The sequence below is a fragment of the Macrobrachium rosenbergii genome, chromosome 25 (assembly GCF_040412425.1).
Source record: "Macrobrachium rosenbergii isolate ZJJX-2024 chromosome 25, ASM4041242v1, whole genome shotgun sequence".
Lineage (NCBI taxonomy): Eukaryota > Metazoa > Arthropoda > Malacostraca > Decapoda > Palaemonidae > Macrobrachium > Macrobrachium rosenbergii.
The window spans coordinates 43,025,096-43,039,923 of NC_089765.1; the positions used below are offsets into that span (position 1 = coordinate 43,025,096).

General features: G+C 34.9%; 1 protein-coding gene across 4 annotated transcripts in view; it reads left to right on the forward strand.

Annotated features, from left to right (window-relative positions):
* The window catches only part of LOC136852614 (uncharacterized protein C05D11.1-like), a 203,762-nt gene that overhangs the window by 176,746 nt on the left and 12,188 nt on the right, over nucleotides 1–14,828 (forward strand). For all 4 annotated transcript variants that reach the window (XM_067127501.1, XM_067127498.1, XM_067127497.1 and 1 more), the window contains 7 exons: nucleotides 719–922; nucleotides 1,100–1,339; nucleotides 2,202–2,382; nucleotides 4,298–4,404; nucleotides 8,880–9,016; nucleotides 13,708–13,894; nucleotides 14,330–14,473. In XM_067127501.1, the coding sequence (XP_066983602.1) occupies nucleotides 719–922; nucleotides 1,100–1,339; nucleotides 2,202–2,382; nucleotides 4,298–4,404; nucleotides 8,880–9,016; nucleotides 13,708–13,894; nucleotides 14,330–14,473 (1,200 nt within the window). The remainder of the gene's footprint in view (nucleotides 1–718; nucleotides 923–1,099; nucleotides 1,340–2,201; nucleotides 2,383–4,297; nucleotides 4,405–8,879; nucleotides 9,017–13,707; nucleotides 13,895–14,329; nucleotides 14,474–14,828) is intronic.

Sequence of the window (14,828 nt, forward strand, 5' to 3'; positions counted from 1 at the left end):
TTTCATCCAAGCTATATAGCTCTGCAAGGTGCCACATGAACTTTTCTGTGAGTTGCAGCCCGGGCTCATTGGTCTGGTATAAGACTTGGGTGTTATGTAGACAGCCAACTGGTGATGGCAGGAATAGCAGTTCAATTGCAACTGCACCAGGATTTTCTTTGTTGGCTAAAGTGGTTCCTGAGCCTTGACTTCAACCAGTAGATGTCTTACATGGTTCCTTCAACCAAGGCTCTTTGCTAGACCATAGACATCAACGCAGTGGTGGCTTTAGGGATGGTGTACCTGAAACATTGAGAAATAAAAAATATAGATAGTATAGTGAAAATATGAAGTTGGCAATAAGTGTCAAGAATGCTTCTGAGGATAAAATGTGTTATGTCTTCAGTGTTACAACTTCCTGATTGAACCTACAAAAAAATATTAAGTGGAAAATAGATAGTAGAAACATCACTATTGTTCTGTCAGTAAATTGAAAAAGATAAGTGTGATCCAAATGGTGTTAAATTTGAACTTGTTGGGACCCAGGCTTTGTTAAGAAGGCTGTAGGAAGGATTTGCCCCTATATAGTATTATTGACTTTTAGATGCATTGCCTGAACCAAATATAGTAGTTGATAGTGCATGTCTTCAAATGAAATTATTGTAACATTTTGTTTTTGTATTTCCCATGTGAAATAAAGATTTGTGTGTTACATTTTCTTGCATTTTTTTTTTTATAGATTCCTCCTCCACCAGAAATGCTGCAGTCAGTACCTGTTCCAGGTGTTTCTAGTATAAACTTCCACCCCATTAATGCCTATAACAACCACATCAACTTAGATGGTACTTCAGGAACATCACAACCTCAATTGTCATTTTCTCAGCTTCTCAGCAATCTCCCTGTCAAGTTTCAGCTAGATGATCTTCACTCTAATTTCGTTGAGGTTTGTAAATCTACCTGTTAGATATTCCCAGGTGAATGTGTTTTCTTTGGAACATTCCCAGGTGAAAGGGTTTTCTTTGAAACTATAGAAACATTTGATATTTATGGCAGTATTGTGTCAGAATAGGAAAGATTTATTATTTTAAAAAGATGTAAAATGAATTTTACATGTTTTCAGATAATTGCCATTTTGGACACTTCTACATTAAGACCAACACTTCGTCCGTACTTGACTTTGCTTCTTGATCTACTGTTCGAGTCTCCTGTTTTGCGAGATGATGGTGTTATCCCATATGAAGAAGTGGTGCGAGAACTATCTGCTGATACTTTGTCTCGGGATACAGTCATTGGCTTAGCTTTGAATGGCAGACAGTTTTCTACTGGTCCCTATAGTTCCAATGCAGCTGTTGTTGTAAAGGTTAGATGAATTTAAGTATTTTTGCCTTTGCAAGAATTGTCACTTCTACAGTTTTCTGGTAATGGATGAAAGTGATTATGTGATGGTTTACAACATTTGGGAAACTTCATTACTATGCTTTAGCCAGTTGTGGCAATATGGGTTGTAGGGTTCTTCACATAAGGGTTATCACTTACAGCATTGTAGATAGTACTAGTTTTATGCATTCTGCCTTTTAATTTTCATTTGTTGCTTTTGCCTATGGTGTCTCTGTTCAGCTTTTCAGCTTCTTTAACTTAGCATCCTTGAATATTTCACCTTTTACCTAAGAACAGATCCTTCAGGTGAACTGCCTGAGAGTGTAGAATTACTATGGTGCACTTACTAAACTAGTAACAGTAACATTTTAGTTATCATCATGTCTTAATGAAATTAGTATAGTGGTTTTGTTTTGAATATAGTGGCATTCCACAGTAAGGTTTATGGTAAATGTAACAGAAGAGAATAGAGGTATAGCTTCACTTATGTAATATAAGAACACCTACATTTTAAAGTTTCGCTTAATTTGATACTGGACAAGATATAAAACACTAAAGGATTTTGTATGGTGTATTTTACAGTAGTTCCTCCTGGTTCAGGGGTACCATCTCTCAGTGTTTGATTGATTATGAAATTTAGGTCTTGAAGAAATATGGATTTTTCTTGTAACCATTATAATGAAGCCACATATAACCAAATCTGTGAATTTAAAATTTGCAAATTAAGAATGTCATGTTTGTTTGATATATGAAATTCCAAATTAAAAATGATGTACTGATGTTTTATACAAATTGTACTTTGGTATAGCCGAGATATTTTGTAATTATTCAACTCAATTTTATAGGTGGAGATGGAGAAGTATGAGAGAGGAGTAAGATGGCTTCAGGATGTACTTTTTAAGAGCATATTCAGTGCAGAGAGAATCAGAGTTAAAGCTAACAAGTTGATAAACTCCATAGGAGAATATAAACGGAGTGGTCCAGCATTGTTGCAGCTGATGTTTAATGATGTTACATTCCAGAAAGGTTAGTGTGAACTTGGTTGACTTTTCTAAATTTTTATGTCTTCCTGAAATTTTTACTTGCCCCATACATTGTTCATACATTATTTCATCCACAGATTTTTACTTAAAAACAATGAAAAATGAGTTAATCCCATATGTAAAGACCAAGGGTTTCTATTCGTGTAGGAACAGTGAAATTTACTGGCACAGTGTTCATTTGGTAAAGAATTGTTTTTAGGTATTTGTTCTGAAAAAATGAGACAGTACACTTATTACTGTTGCACTTACATATGAAAAATAGATGGGGTCCTTGATTTTTGATGCTTCTGGTTTTTATAAATTCTCGTTGTTAATAGAACCACGGACAGCTGTGTTAAAAAAATGAATGGTTGTCTGTTTTTTTTTTCTAAGGAACAAAAAGAGAAGTGAATACCATTTTTTTGTTTTGTTTTATAAAGGAACTGAAAGGCATAGTTTGCAATACAGTACAGTATTTGAAAATAGACATCTTGTAATGTCATGAATGACAGCAGTAACTGAATTTTTGAAACAGGAGAATTGGTAAAAAAGTCTCAACTAGAAGTTGAAGAGGAGGATAACCAAATCTTATTCTTAGAATCATTGATGGGACATGAACAAGAAAAATGACTGGAGAGTAGGTTTATAAGCTATATGCTTGGAAAAGATTAGATTCAATAGAAAAATCAATATGGACTACATTTATAATTGTACTGCAGAGATGTAACTAAAGAAGAAGCTAGTGAAAGTGATTGAGGTAGGAAAAGGAAAGTATTGGTTCTGCATTTGAAAGGAATGTTCATCAAGAAGTATTGGTTCTGCATTTGAAAGGAATGTTCATCAAGACCCAAGGGGAATAAGAAGTGGGAGCTTGTTGATTTGAAGAAAAATTATTATTTTATTATTATTTTTACCATATGGGCATATGTTCTTATGGAACAGGCCATACAGCCATGGACATCTATCACAAGCTTCCTTGGATGAGAATGCTCAAACATGAAAATAGGAAAAGTAGAAAGTAATATTTACAGTATATTAAACAAAATTGAATAATTTGAAAATATGGAATCATTAACAGTTCTTCGTTGGGCAAGTGGGTTCCGTTCTCAGCTAGCACTCTGCTGGCCGCGAGTTCGAATCTCCGACTGGCCAGTGAAGAATAAGAGGAATTTATTTCTGGTGATAGAAATTCATTTCTCGCTATAATGTGGTTCGGATTCCACAATAAGTTGTAGGTCCTGTTGCAGGTAACCAATTGGTTCTCAGCCACGTAAAATAAATCTGATCCTACGGGCGAGCCCTAGGAGAGCTGTTAATCAGCTCAGTGGTCTGGTTAAACTAAGATATACTTTTCAACTTATTATCAGTTGACAAATAAAAGTAAGTAAAGGAAAGATTGCTTAGATGTACCCTGAAGTAAGAGAATCCTGACCATGAGTGTGAAAGACTGTTTCAGAGTAATGATAGCCCAAGGTTTAGAAAAATGAAGCACTCTTAGGTAAGAATAAAGCTCAAGGATGACAAAGGCAGCTTAGGGGCAGTTCACAGATTAAGCAAATGAATGTGCACTAACAAGTTATCTCAAGTATTACAACACTATTAAGGGTAATTTATTGAAAACTAAATATCAAAACACTTATATTTTAGAGACCTGAGATATAGGATGTATTTATTACATATTCTTTACTGACTTTGCTTCATATACTTACCTTGAATGTGAATTTTTGACAAAATTCCTTAACCCGCCCATTTTAATACTGTAATTTCTTTTTGCAAAATGCTCTGCTAAAGTTATGTTATGCTGTGTATTGCAAATCATTTCTGTAATCAGTGAATACATGTATGATTTTCATAGGGACCTATGATTGGATCATATTGCTTTTCGGTCTTGTTCATTCTTTGTTTTTATCTTTCATTAGATACCAATGAAAATCAACAGACAATTCTGCGTCAACAAAAGTTCCTTACTGCTGTACTGGACAGGTTAATAACTGATGAGGCTGCAGTACTCAGTGAAATTGAAGAGGTAAGAAATCTTTTGTTTTTTTTTTTTTGCTTGGGTTTTTTTTGCATGTCAGTTATGGGTTGGATTGTGTATTGGATAATTACTATAATTTAATCTGTCTATGGCTGTGGTGGTGATACAGGTATTGTATTATTTATAGAGTGAAAGGTGTTGTTAGGTAATTTCAAACTGCAAAGGTTTCTGGTTCATTATTGAAACTTCTTGTTTTTCATTAGTAAATGATATGGTAACAAAAGGGTACAACATATTCATGTTGATATGGAAAAAATTAGAATACTTTTCATATTATGGTCGATAGATGAAGTGTAGTTGTGTTGTGCTTTTATTTGTGTATTGCGAGTACCATTTTGTTTTAGATGTTGCTCGGTAAGTTTGTTAATTGCAGTCCTAGTTTTCTGGAAGCAAACTTCCTGCCTTAAGAGGCCCTAAAGGTGTTCTGTTCTGTTTAGCAGTTTTGCAGACCTTATACATAGTTGGGTAGCTCTGTTAATCCTTTTTAATAGGCTGTTATCTTGTGTTGTCAGTCGTGTCCTCTGTAATCTGACCTTCCTAACTATCTTATTTTTGACTGATGGAGACCAGCCTATGGAAATTTGTTTCCACTTACGGTGAGGATTTTGTCAATAATTGCCACTTCAAAGATTTTTATTCCAAGGTGGGGTGACTGTCACACTATTGATTTCATTATGATTGATGGTTGTCTTATGTTCATTTAACCCTTGAACGCCTATTGGACGTATCATACGTCGACTAAAATTGTCTGTTGGGTGCCGAGTGGATGTACCATACGTCGACTACAAAAAATTTCAACCTTCGGTCAACTTTGACTCGACCGAAATGGTTGAAAAATGCAATTGTAAGCTAAAACTCTTACATTCTAGTAATATTCAATCATGTACCTTCATTTTGCAACAAATTGGAAGTCTCTAGCACAATATTTCGATTTATGGTGAATTTTTGAAAAAAAAATTTTTTCTTACGCACGGGCGGTAACTCAGCCGAAAATTTCATAAATTCTTTCGTCATTTTGTCGTAATTTTTGCACTGTTCTATATTAGCCGTTACATAAAGTTTTATATATGAAAATGTGCGCAATTTCATGTACAATACAGCAAAATACAACCCATGGTTGTAGCTTTTATCTGTTTGGAAATATTTTCATATAAACCATGATAACTGCCAAAATTTCAACCTTCGGTCAACTTTGACTCGACCGAAATGGTCAAAAAACGCAATTTTAAGCTAAAAATCTTACGATCTAGTAATATTCAGTCATTTACCTTCATTTTGCAACCAATTGGAAGTCTCTAGCACAATATTTCGATTTATGGTGAATTTTGAAAAAACTTTTTCCTTACGTCCAGCGCCAGAAATTCTTTCACACGTTGTCGTAATGTTTGCACTGTTTTATAATAGTCGTTACATAAAGTTTTATATATGGAAATGTGCGCAATTTCACGTAGAATACAACAGAAAATAACTCATGGTTGTAGCCTTTATCAGTTTTGAAATATTTTCATATAAATCACGATAACTGCCAAAATTTCAAGCTTCGGTCAACTTTAACTCGACCGAAATGGTCAAAAAACGCAATTATAAGCTAAAACTCTTACATTCTAGTAATATTCAATCATGTACCTTCATTTTGCAACAAACTGGAAGTCTCTAGCACAATATTTCGATTTATGGTGAGTTTCTGAAAAAAAAAAATTTTTTCCTTACGTCTGCGCGTGGTAACTCGGCCGAACATCTCAGAAATTCTTTCGTCGTGTTGTCGTAATGTTTCCATCATTTTACATTAGTCGTTACATAAACTTTTATATATGAAAATGTGCGCAATTTCATGTAGAATACAACAGAAAATAGCTCATGGTTGTAGCTTTTATCAGTTTTGAAATATTTTCACATAAATCACGATAACTGCCAAAATTTCAACCTTCGGTCAACTTTAACTCGACCGAAATGGTAAAAAAACGCAATTGTAAGCTAAAACTCTTACATTCTAGTAATATTCAATTGTTTAACTTCATTTTGCAATAAATTGGAAGTCTCTAGCACAATATTTCGATTTATGGTGAATTTTTTAAAAAAACATTTTCCTTACATCTGCGCGGTAACTCGGCCGAACATCTCAGAAATTCTTTCGTCTCGTTGTCGTAATATTTGCACCGCTTTATATTAGTCGTTACATAAAGTTTTATATATGAAAATGTGTGCAATTTCATGTACAATACAACAAAAAATAACTCATGGTTGTAGCTTTTATCAGTTTTGAAATATTACCATATAAATCACGATAAATAGAAAAAATTCGACTTTCGGTCAACTTTAACTCGACGGAAATGGTCGAAAACTGCAATTGTAAACTAAAACACTTACAGTCTAGTAATATTCAATCAATTAGCTTCATTTTTTCAACAAACGGGAAGTCTCTAGCACAATATTTCGATTTATGGTGAATTTTTGAAAAAACATTTTTTTACGTCCAGGCGTTAAATTCATGCATCATTTTGTGATAACATTTTCTCTGTGTTGCTTTGATCGTTTTAAAATTTGTTATATACCAAAATCATCGCAATTTAGTGTACAATACAACTAAAAAAAAATTAACTCATCAGCTTTAACCGTTTTGCTTACAGCGCGATTTGTATACAATTATATACGAGTTTTTTTTTTCGCTGTCATATATTCCAATATTTATATATGATAATGATATTTTTTTCATTTCTGATGGTTGCATACTAAACTTCAGGCAATGACAAAAAAATGAGCCAAAAATGAACTCTTAATCTTAAAAACTAAGCATGCTGTGATTTTTTTAAAAAACTTTTTTTTCCGCTTCGGCGCTAACTCACCGAACACCGCTGGCATACGGGAGAAGTTTTTGTAAATAGGGCTTCGGCGTTAAAGGGTTAATATTGTTAAGTGTATCTGCCTCCACCATATGGCTTTTTGGCATTCATTAAAGAGGACTGTTTACAGTCTTGATTTGTTTCTTCATTGATATTAATATGTTTGGAATACAGTAATTGTAAATTTCTCTATATACCTTGGCATGGAATTTTGAGGTCTCATTTGACCATAAAGTTTAAGAACAGCATTTCTAGGTCTTTACTGTTTTGAGTGTGAACTTGACAGCCCTTGCCATTTCATATTTGCCACCAATTTTTAAATCTTGTTGACACTATCACATTTATTTAAAGCAACTATGTTGATTACTTCTCTCTTCCATTTTATATATTTTTTTTTCTGATAACCATATGCTTGGTAGAAGGGGTGTTTCAAAGAATTGTGTGTAAAAGTTGACCCAGGTGGGTGATAGGGAGTAGCTCATTGTTACACCTACTTTGGGAATAGGATTCCTCATTAAAGGAAAATAATGAATTTTTTGTCAAACACAGTTTGATTAACAACATATTTTGATTATTTTGCTCTCATATTGGTGTATTCCTTCTTTTTTTTTTAAATAAAATCTCAGGGAACAGATTTTATGCAGACCATTATATAAGAGAGATAAGAGGTCGGGGAGATCCTTTTTTATTATCCCCTGCTCCCTCATTAGCCAGAAGATACGCTACTATATTAATGTGTAAATAAATTGATACCCAGCTGAATGACAGTTCAATCTTAGGTTTGGTGACATCATCTGCTTACCTGTGATGCTTCTTCTGTCCACAAGACGAGAGCACTTTGTATAGAGACATTCTGACTTCAAATGATATCTCTATATAGTAAGCATGTCTTGTCCACATTAGCTCCAGACCTCCCAAGGGCTCTGTATGATTGATGGGTTTTGTTATGAAACACAGGAACTAGGTTATACTGAAATATTTTCCCCAAGATGCTTATAGTGAAGTCATGAAACCATATTACGGAAAGTTTCTTGACCTCCCAAGTGCAGTTATAGAAATGATGTAGCCAGTACCATTGGCAGTCATGAAGTTTGGCTGTTTATAACCTTTTGAAGATCATTGCTTTGCAAATGAAAAAATAAAAGTTTTAGTTAATTTTTACACTAGAACTTAAATTTTTACACTAGAACTTAAGGTGTTACTTTTAGCTAGTGATAAATATGTTGTATTCTTAACAGTTTCTGAAAAAAAAAATGTTTATGTATCTTTTATTTATGCTCTCTCATGCCCTTTTATTCATCATTTAGTAAGTAAAGTTGTTAACTTACATGATTGATATGTACTGTTAATTACAGAGTATAAAAAGGAGTATTTTTTTTTTACCTCAACTTGAAAGTCTTCTTTGTTTTCATAAGGTGTTTCCTTATTTTAAGGTAGCCACTTAACTTTCACTGAAGATAAATGGGAAAATAGAAGTTAGGTAATCCGGGAAAATAGAAGTTAGGTAATCCATATCACTGTCTTCCAGTATTTTTTTATACAGTATTAGGAGTCCTATTGATTAATATATAAGATATTTAATATTTTTTATTTTTTTATTGTTAGCAAATTGTTTATTTTTAGGTGCGCAATACCATATGCCACAAAGATCGAATTACTATTCACATGGCAACTAATGTGGAAAGGCTGTCAACTATAATTGATCCAATGGCCCCCTGGGTAAACTTCATATCAGGTGCTGAAACTCCAAAAGACAAACTGTAAGTATCAAATGGTTTTAAGTTTGTATTGATGTAAATAGGTAGTAAGTAAAGCTAAAGCTATGATTGATGATTGTATTGAGGAACATATAATTACAGGTACAGTATGGTTAGTTGTGAATATAGGGCAAATCCTACATGAATTCCATGATATTGAAGTTAATTGTGAGGATATAATTGTAAGAGAATTGATGCACATACATTTTGAATTTTTAAAGTCATCTTTTCCAATTTTTTCATATTGTCTTGTGGCCATATAGTTTGGTTTTCAATTTTTTCTGTGAACATGTACGAGAAAGCTGAGTAAAGGGACATTGCTATGATGTTTACTTACAGTAGGTATGGTATGAGTCAATTTTAAACATTTAAGTAAAATTTTAGAAGGTTGTGGCCATAGAATGTCAAGATTCTTGGTCAGATTACAGTGGAAAAATTGATCTCAAAGACTGTTTGAACATATAACGGTTTAGACGAGATGAGGAGGGATGAGGAACAATTAGCCTATCAGAGAAGCAATAGATGCATCAATACCAGGATGAAGACCTATAGGAAGACCCAGGAAATATGCATTGAATTGAATATAGAATTTAGGCCAAAGGCCATTCAGCTCTAAAACTGAAATTGACAGTAAAAGGTTTGAAAGTTGTAACACGGGGAAACCCTCACAGTTGCACTAAGAGGAACAGTAAGAAGAACGAAAGGGGTTGCAGCTAGGGGTCAAAGGCACACTGCAAAGAACCTTAAGTAATGCCTACAGTGCACTGCATGAGGTGCACTGATGGGCTACCCCCCCCCCCCTACGGGGAGGAAATATGACGGGGGGAAAGAGGATAGATAAAGACCTAGACCATGCAGAAAGATCACAGGAGAGCGATGGGTAGAGAGAACTCATTTTATGTTTCTAACCCCATAGAGAGAAAATTGAGAAAATGGTTTGTAATTATTATTATTATTATTATTATTAGCAGTCAAGTAGCATCCCTAGTTGGAAAAACAAAGGCTTCAGTGATGAAGTCTCCAGTAGAGGAATTAAGCCCAATATATTAAGAAAATACAGAAATAAAAAATAAACCATATGAGAAATAACATAGAAAAGCAAATTATTAATATACAATAGAACAATCAAAATTATGAAATGAAACAAGTTGGCCTACTCAACAAAAATGCATTAGCACCCAGGCTGAACTTCTGAAATTTCAGTGATTTAGCCATATGCCTAGGTAGATCACTCTGTAACTTAAGTCATGGCTGGAATAAAATTTCCAGAAAACAGTGTGATATTGAACCTTACAAAGGAAAGGCAAAACTAACTCTGGTACTACTGGTGGAAGGCAAGTCCAGGAAGATTAACTGTGAAGGATGGTCAGAGTTATGAAAATTTTACGAAGCATGCTTCATGAGCTAATCAAATAACTGTGTCCAGGATTAAATATAAGATCTGAATAGAAAAAAAGCAGTAGAATGCATATTTTTATCCAACAACTTAAGATTTGAGTCTGCTTCAGAAGTAAACCTGGGGAACAGTATTTCAGAATAAAAGAATGCAAATGCCTCCTTAGGATAGACAGGTCTCCAGAATCTCAAGACTTCTTAAATAAACCTATCAATCATATAGATCCTATTTCTGAGTCCAAATGATTCCAGACAATTATATTGTTGTCTTGTAGAAAGAAGCAGCTAAAAGGATCGCTCAGCCATATGTACCTTTAACCCATTAGCAAAAGTAGTTATTATCCCCATTGTTTTATGCAGTTAATGGTCTCTGCTTTTGATCATGGATAAGGCCTCTGTATGATCGAGGGGCTTGTATTAAATACAGTTTGAAACAAGTCGGAAGCACAATACTTTGTAGAAAGTTAGGAAGGGCTAGGTTATTGATTATGGGTGTGTTACCTCATGTTCAGTCAGATTTGGTCTAGTTACTACTAGTTAGTTGCACATGTGACTACACTGAATTTGATTGTATAGTTTTGAATGGTTGTTGAATATTTAATTTCTGCTATTTATAATTACATTGGTTTTTCACTAGCATCAGAACATATATGGTTTTTCACTAGCATCAGAACATATAAGCTTATTGCTTGGAAGGCACTTTTCATGTTAATATTTTGTAAATAGCCTAATGACGTATACTACCCTACGCTTTCATATATGGAGTATTCCTTGCGCATCGCTATGCTCAGCTGTTTTAGACTCGTCTTTACAAAAACAAAATCCTAACGCTATCTTGAACCCACTAGGTTGACCCAAGCTGCCCTCCATTTGTCCATTATATGAACCAGTCTATGCACAGCCCTGCACCAACTTCCCAGATGAAGTGGGAGATCGGGCTACGCAGGGTGGTAAGAGGAGGGTAACTTTACCTGTATGAAAGTGTAGGTTTGTATGTTAGGAAAAATACAAATCTCTTTTTATTTGGTATTTGTTCCGACACGTATACTACCCTACGCTTTTGTATATGGAGCCTCACCTACAGGTGGGAGGCCGATCACTCCCATTACATGAAGTACCTTATTCCTCATACCTCCCAGACCTGTAAGGAGTCAGTTTGTGAACAGTATTCACTTTTGATGTGAAAACCAGACAGCGAAGATTCTCCCTCTGGACGGAGCTGATTTAGAGCTCTACATCTTTAAATGACTTGTGCCGCTGCTGTTGGACCCAAGGTGAATGTATCTAAGGACTTATGTGCTATGTCCATTAGGTAGAAAGAGGTGAAGGTCGTCTGGCGCTTCCAAACCCAGGTACAAAGGACCTGTCCTACTGAACAGTTTTTCTTGAACACTACCGATTCCTCTAATGTCGTGTGCCTTGGCCCTGTTTGGGACAAGGTCCTCGTTTCCTTTCAGACATTATGCTTTCCCTTTTACCTCTCTCAACCAGAAGGAGATGGTGTCCTTTGACATCTCCCTCTTTTCTTGCCCTGTACTTACGAATAACCTATGGCAGGCTGGCCTGTGGAGGGGCTGTCCGTTTAGGTAGGCTCTTAAAATCCTGATTGGACACAGCACCATTTTGTCCTGTTAATACCCTACGAAGTCCTTGAGTCAGGGAACGGAAAAACCGTTGAACCTTGGGTCATGTGTTGGGGGGGTTCTTAGTCTTCGCTACAAACTCCAGCAGGAAAGTAAACCCCACTGACGTCCAACCACAGGTGTGAGTGAAATCATATGAGAGGGCGTGAATTTTGTCCACCCTCTTCGCCGATGCCAATGCCAAGAGGAACACAGATTTTAGGGTCAAGACCCAGTCTGATCGGTTCATAGGGGGCCTTTCTCAGTGAAGCAGGACCTAGGTGACATTCCATTTTGGTGGTTTTAAGTCTCTGGGTTAGCAACTCTTCTCAAAGTTTTTCACCAAGTCTGACAATTCCCCGTGACACAGCCAGGTCTATGCCTCTTGATTTCAATACCCCGGAGAAGGCGGACCTATAGCCTTTAATTGCTGACACAGAAAGATGTTGCTCGTGTTTCAGGAACAGAAGGAATTTCACCATATCCTTCACAGCTGCAGGTTGAAGGAGGATGGCTTAAGAAGGCCAGCAATGACTGCTGCAGCTTCTTGAGAAACCTCTCTTTCTAAGCAGTTGCTAGATAGCCTCCATCCGTGAAGCTGGAAAGAGGCTGCTGCTTGATATACCCGAGGTAGTGTTAGGATTTTGTTTTTGTAAAGATGTGTCTAAAATAGCTGAGCATAGCAATGAACAAGGAATACTCCATATATGAAAGTGTAGGTTTGTATGTTAGGAAAAATAGATTTCATTATAATTTGGTACTTTTACCAAAGTGAATGACAAGCCTTAGACACAAATCTATTAATTAATTTTTTCAAACCTTCAACACTGAAATTTCCTCAGAATCTTAATATTTTCAATTAAGTCTTTTCAAGAAGTTTTAGTTTATTAGAGATGACATTTTTATCTTTTAATGGATAAGAATGAACCTTACGGCCATCTGCATTGTATAAGTGTTTGTCCTTATTGTTGACATAAACATCATTTACGCCAAAACACCACCTTTGAAACAACCCTGTAATTTTAATCGGCTGCACTTTGGGACTAGTATTTGTGGTGCTTTATTAAACGCAAATGCATATGCATCCTCTTCAGTGCAGATGATAAATTTTGTCTGTTGACATGTTTGTGGACAAGAAATTTTAATTAGGAAGTTTTGACAGCGACCACATAATTTGCATCAGGTTTTTGTTCGTTTGATGGTAATAAAGCAGAAGTGTTGTGTTTACTACATAAGCATGGTATAAATTCATGGGTAATAGTGGAAAATATTTCCCATGCAACTAACCTAGGAGAGGCTGATGGATTTAATTGAAAAGAACTAATTAGAGTATCATTGGCTGTTTATATATATTTTAAACTTTACATACACAAATTAATAATTTTAAATTTTCAGTGATAAAATATTGTCTCCTGTTTACTTTACTTTTAATATGTTTGAACATTGTTTGGATCTTTTGATTCATATGTTTGAACATTTAACTAAAATTTGAGTGATAGCAGTAATCAGCACATTTGACTAAGAACTTGAATGAGGAAAGAGATCAGGGATTGTATATTTTACTGTATCTATGTTTTTAGAATATGTATTATGTATAACAAACAATATGAAATTTGTTGGTACAGATTGCTTTGGCATCCTTCTTTAAATGATTTATTTTAAATGTTCTCTTCTCAGGCTCAATGTAATCCCAGATAGTCAATTAGTGTCTAATGAAAACTTTGGAAATGTAACTGGTTTCTTGACTGGGGTTGGATCTGTTGAGTCAGCATATCTCTTACAATCTACCCGATGTGTCACGGAACATCGAGACTGGGATGTCCCAGCTATACTAACTGCTATTCAGTACCTGACTCAACTTGAGGTATGTGGTGGAACAAAAGATGAGGACTTGAAGGCTTTATTATTTATATTTGTAAATAAGACATTCAAATTAGGATTTGAAATTGTCAGCAGGTAACCCTTCAAAATAAAATTTATGAAGTTTAAGGAATACCATAAAAGCATGAGACTTGAGCTGTCAGGAGTCACCCATGGCTAAATGTAGAGATAGTTTAGCTGACCACTAAAGAATAATGAATCATTAAGGAAGATATATAAATATTTGAGATAGTTTATTTTCAATGTGGAATTTGTAATGTTATAGTGTGACTTTAAAATCCATTATTTTTTTCATGGCCACACTAAAGCTGCCTTCTTAAACATAGTTTGTTCAGAATGTGAGGATTTGTGGAATTATCATTTTTTAAAATTTCAGGATTATATTTATTTCTTTCTATTGTAGAGTATTTTTTTACAGGGTCCAATGTGGAGAGAAATTAGAGGGAAAGGTTTGGCATACTCTTATAGCATGACCCTAAACCCTACTGAAGGAACATTAACTTTGAAATTATCAAGGGCAGCTCAGTTGACGGGTGCTTATGAAGAGGCTCTTAATATTTTAGTAAGTAAACACTTGTGCTCATTTGTAATTTTGATTTAAATTTTTTTTTTTCAAGAATATTGTTAATAAGGCTTAGTTACCGATAATATACTGTAAGGTGTTTGCGGTCCAGATACCTTGTGATTTGTGGAGTGGCTGATAACTTGTGGAGTGGCTGATAACTTAAAAATCTCGATTATGCAAAAATACCATATAGAGAGGAATAAAATATACTGCTATTTTACTTTCCAGCCTACTACATTTTCATTTTTAATTTTATTCACCCATTTAATCTTTATAAGTAGCTTCAAAATAATAAATGCACGTCATCTGTGGTCCTTGCAAGTTAACGTCAACCTACAAACGATGTATCTAA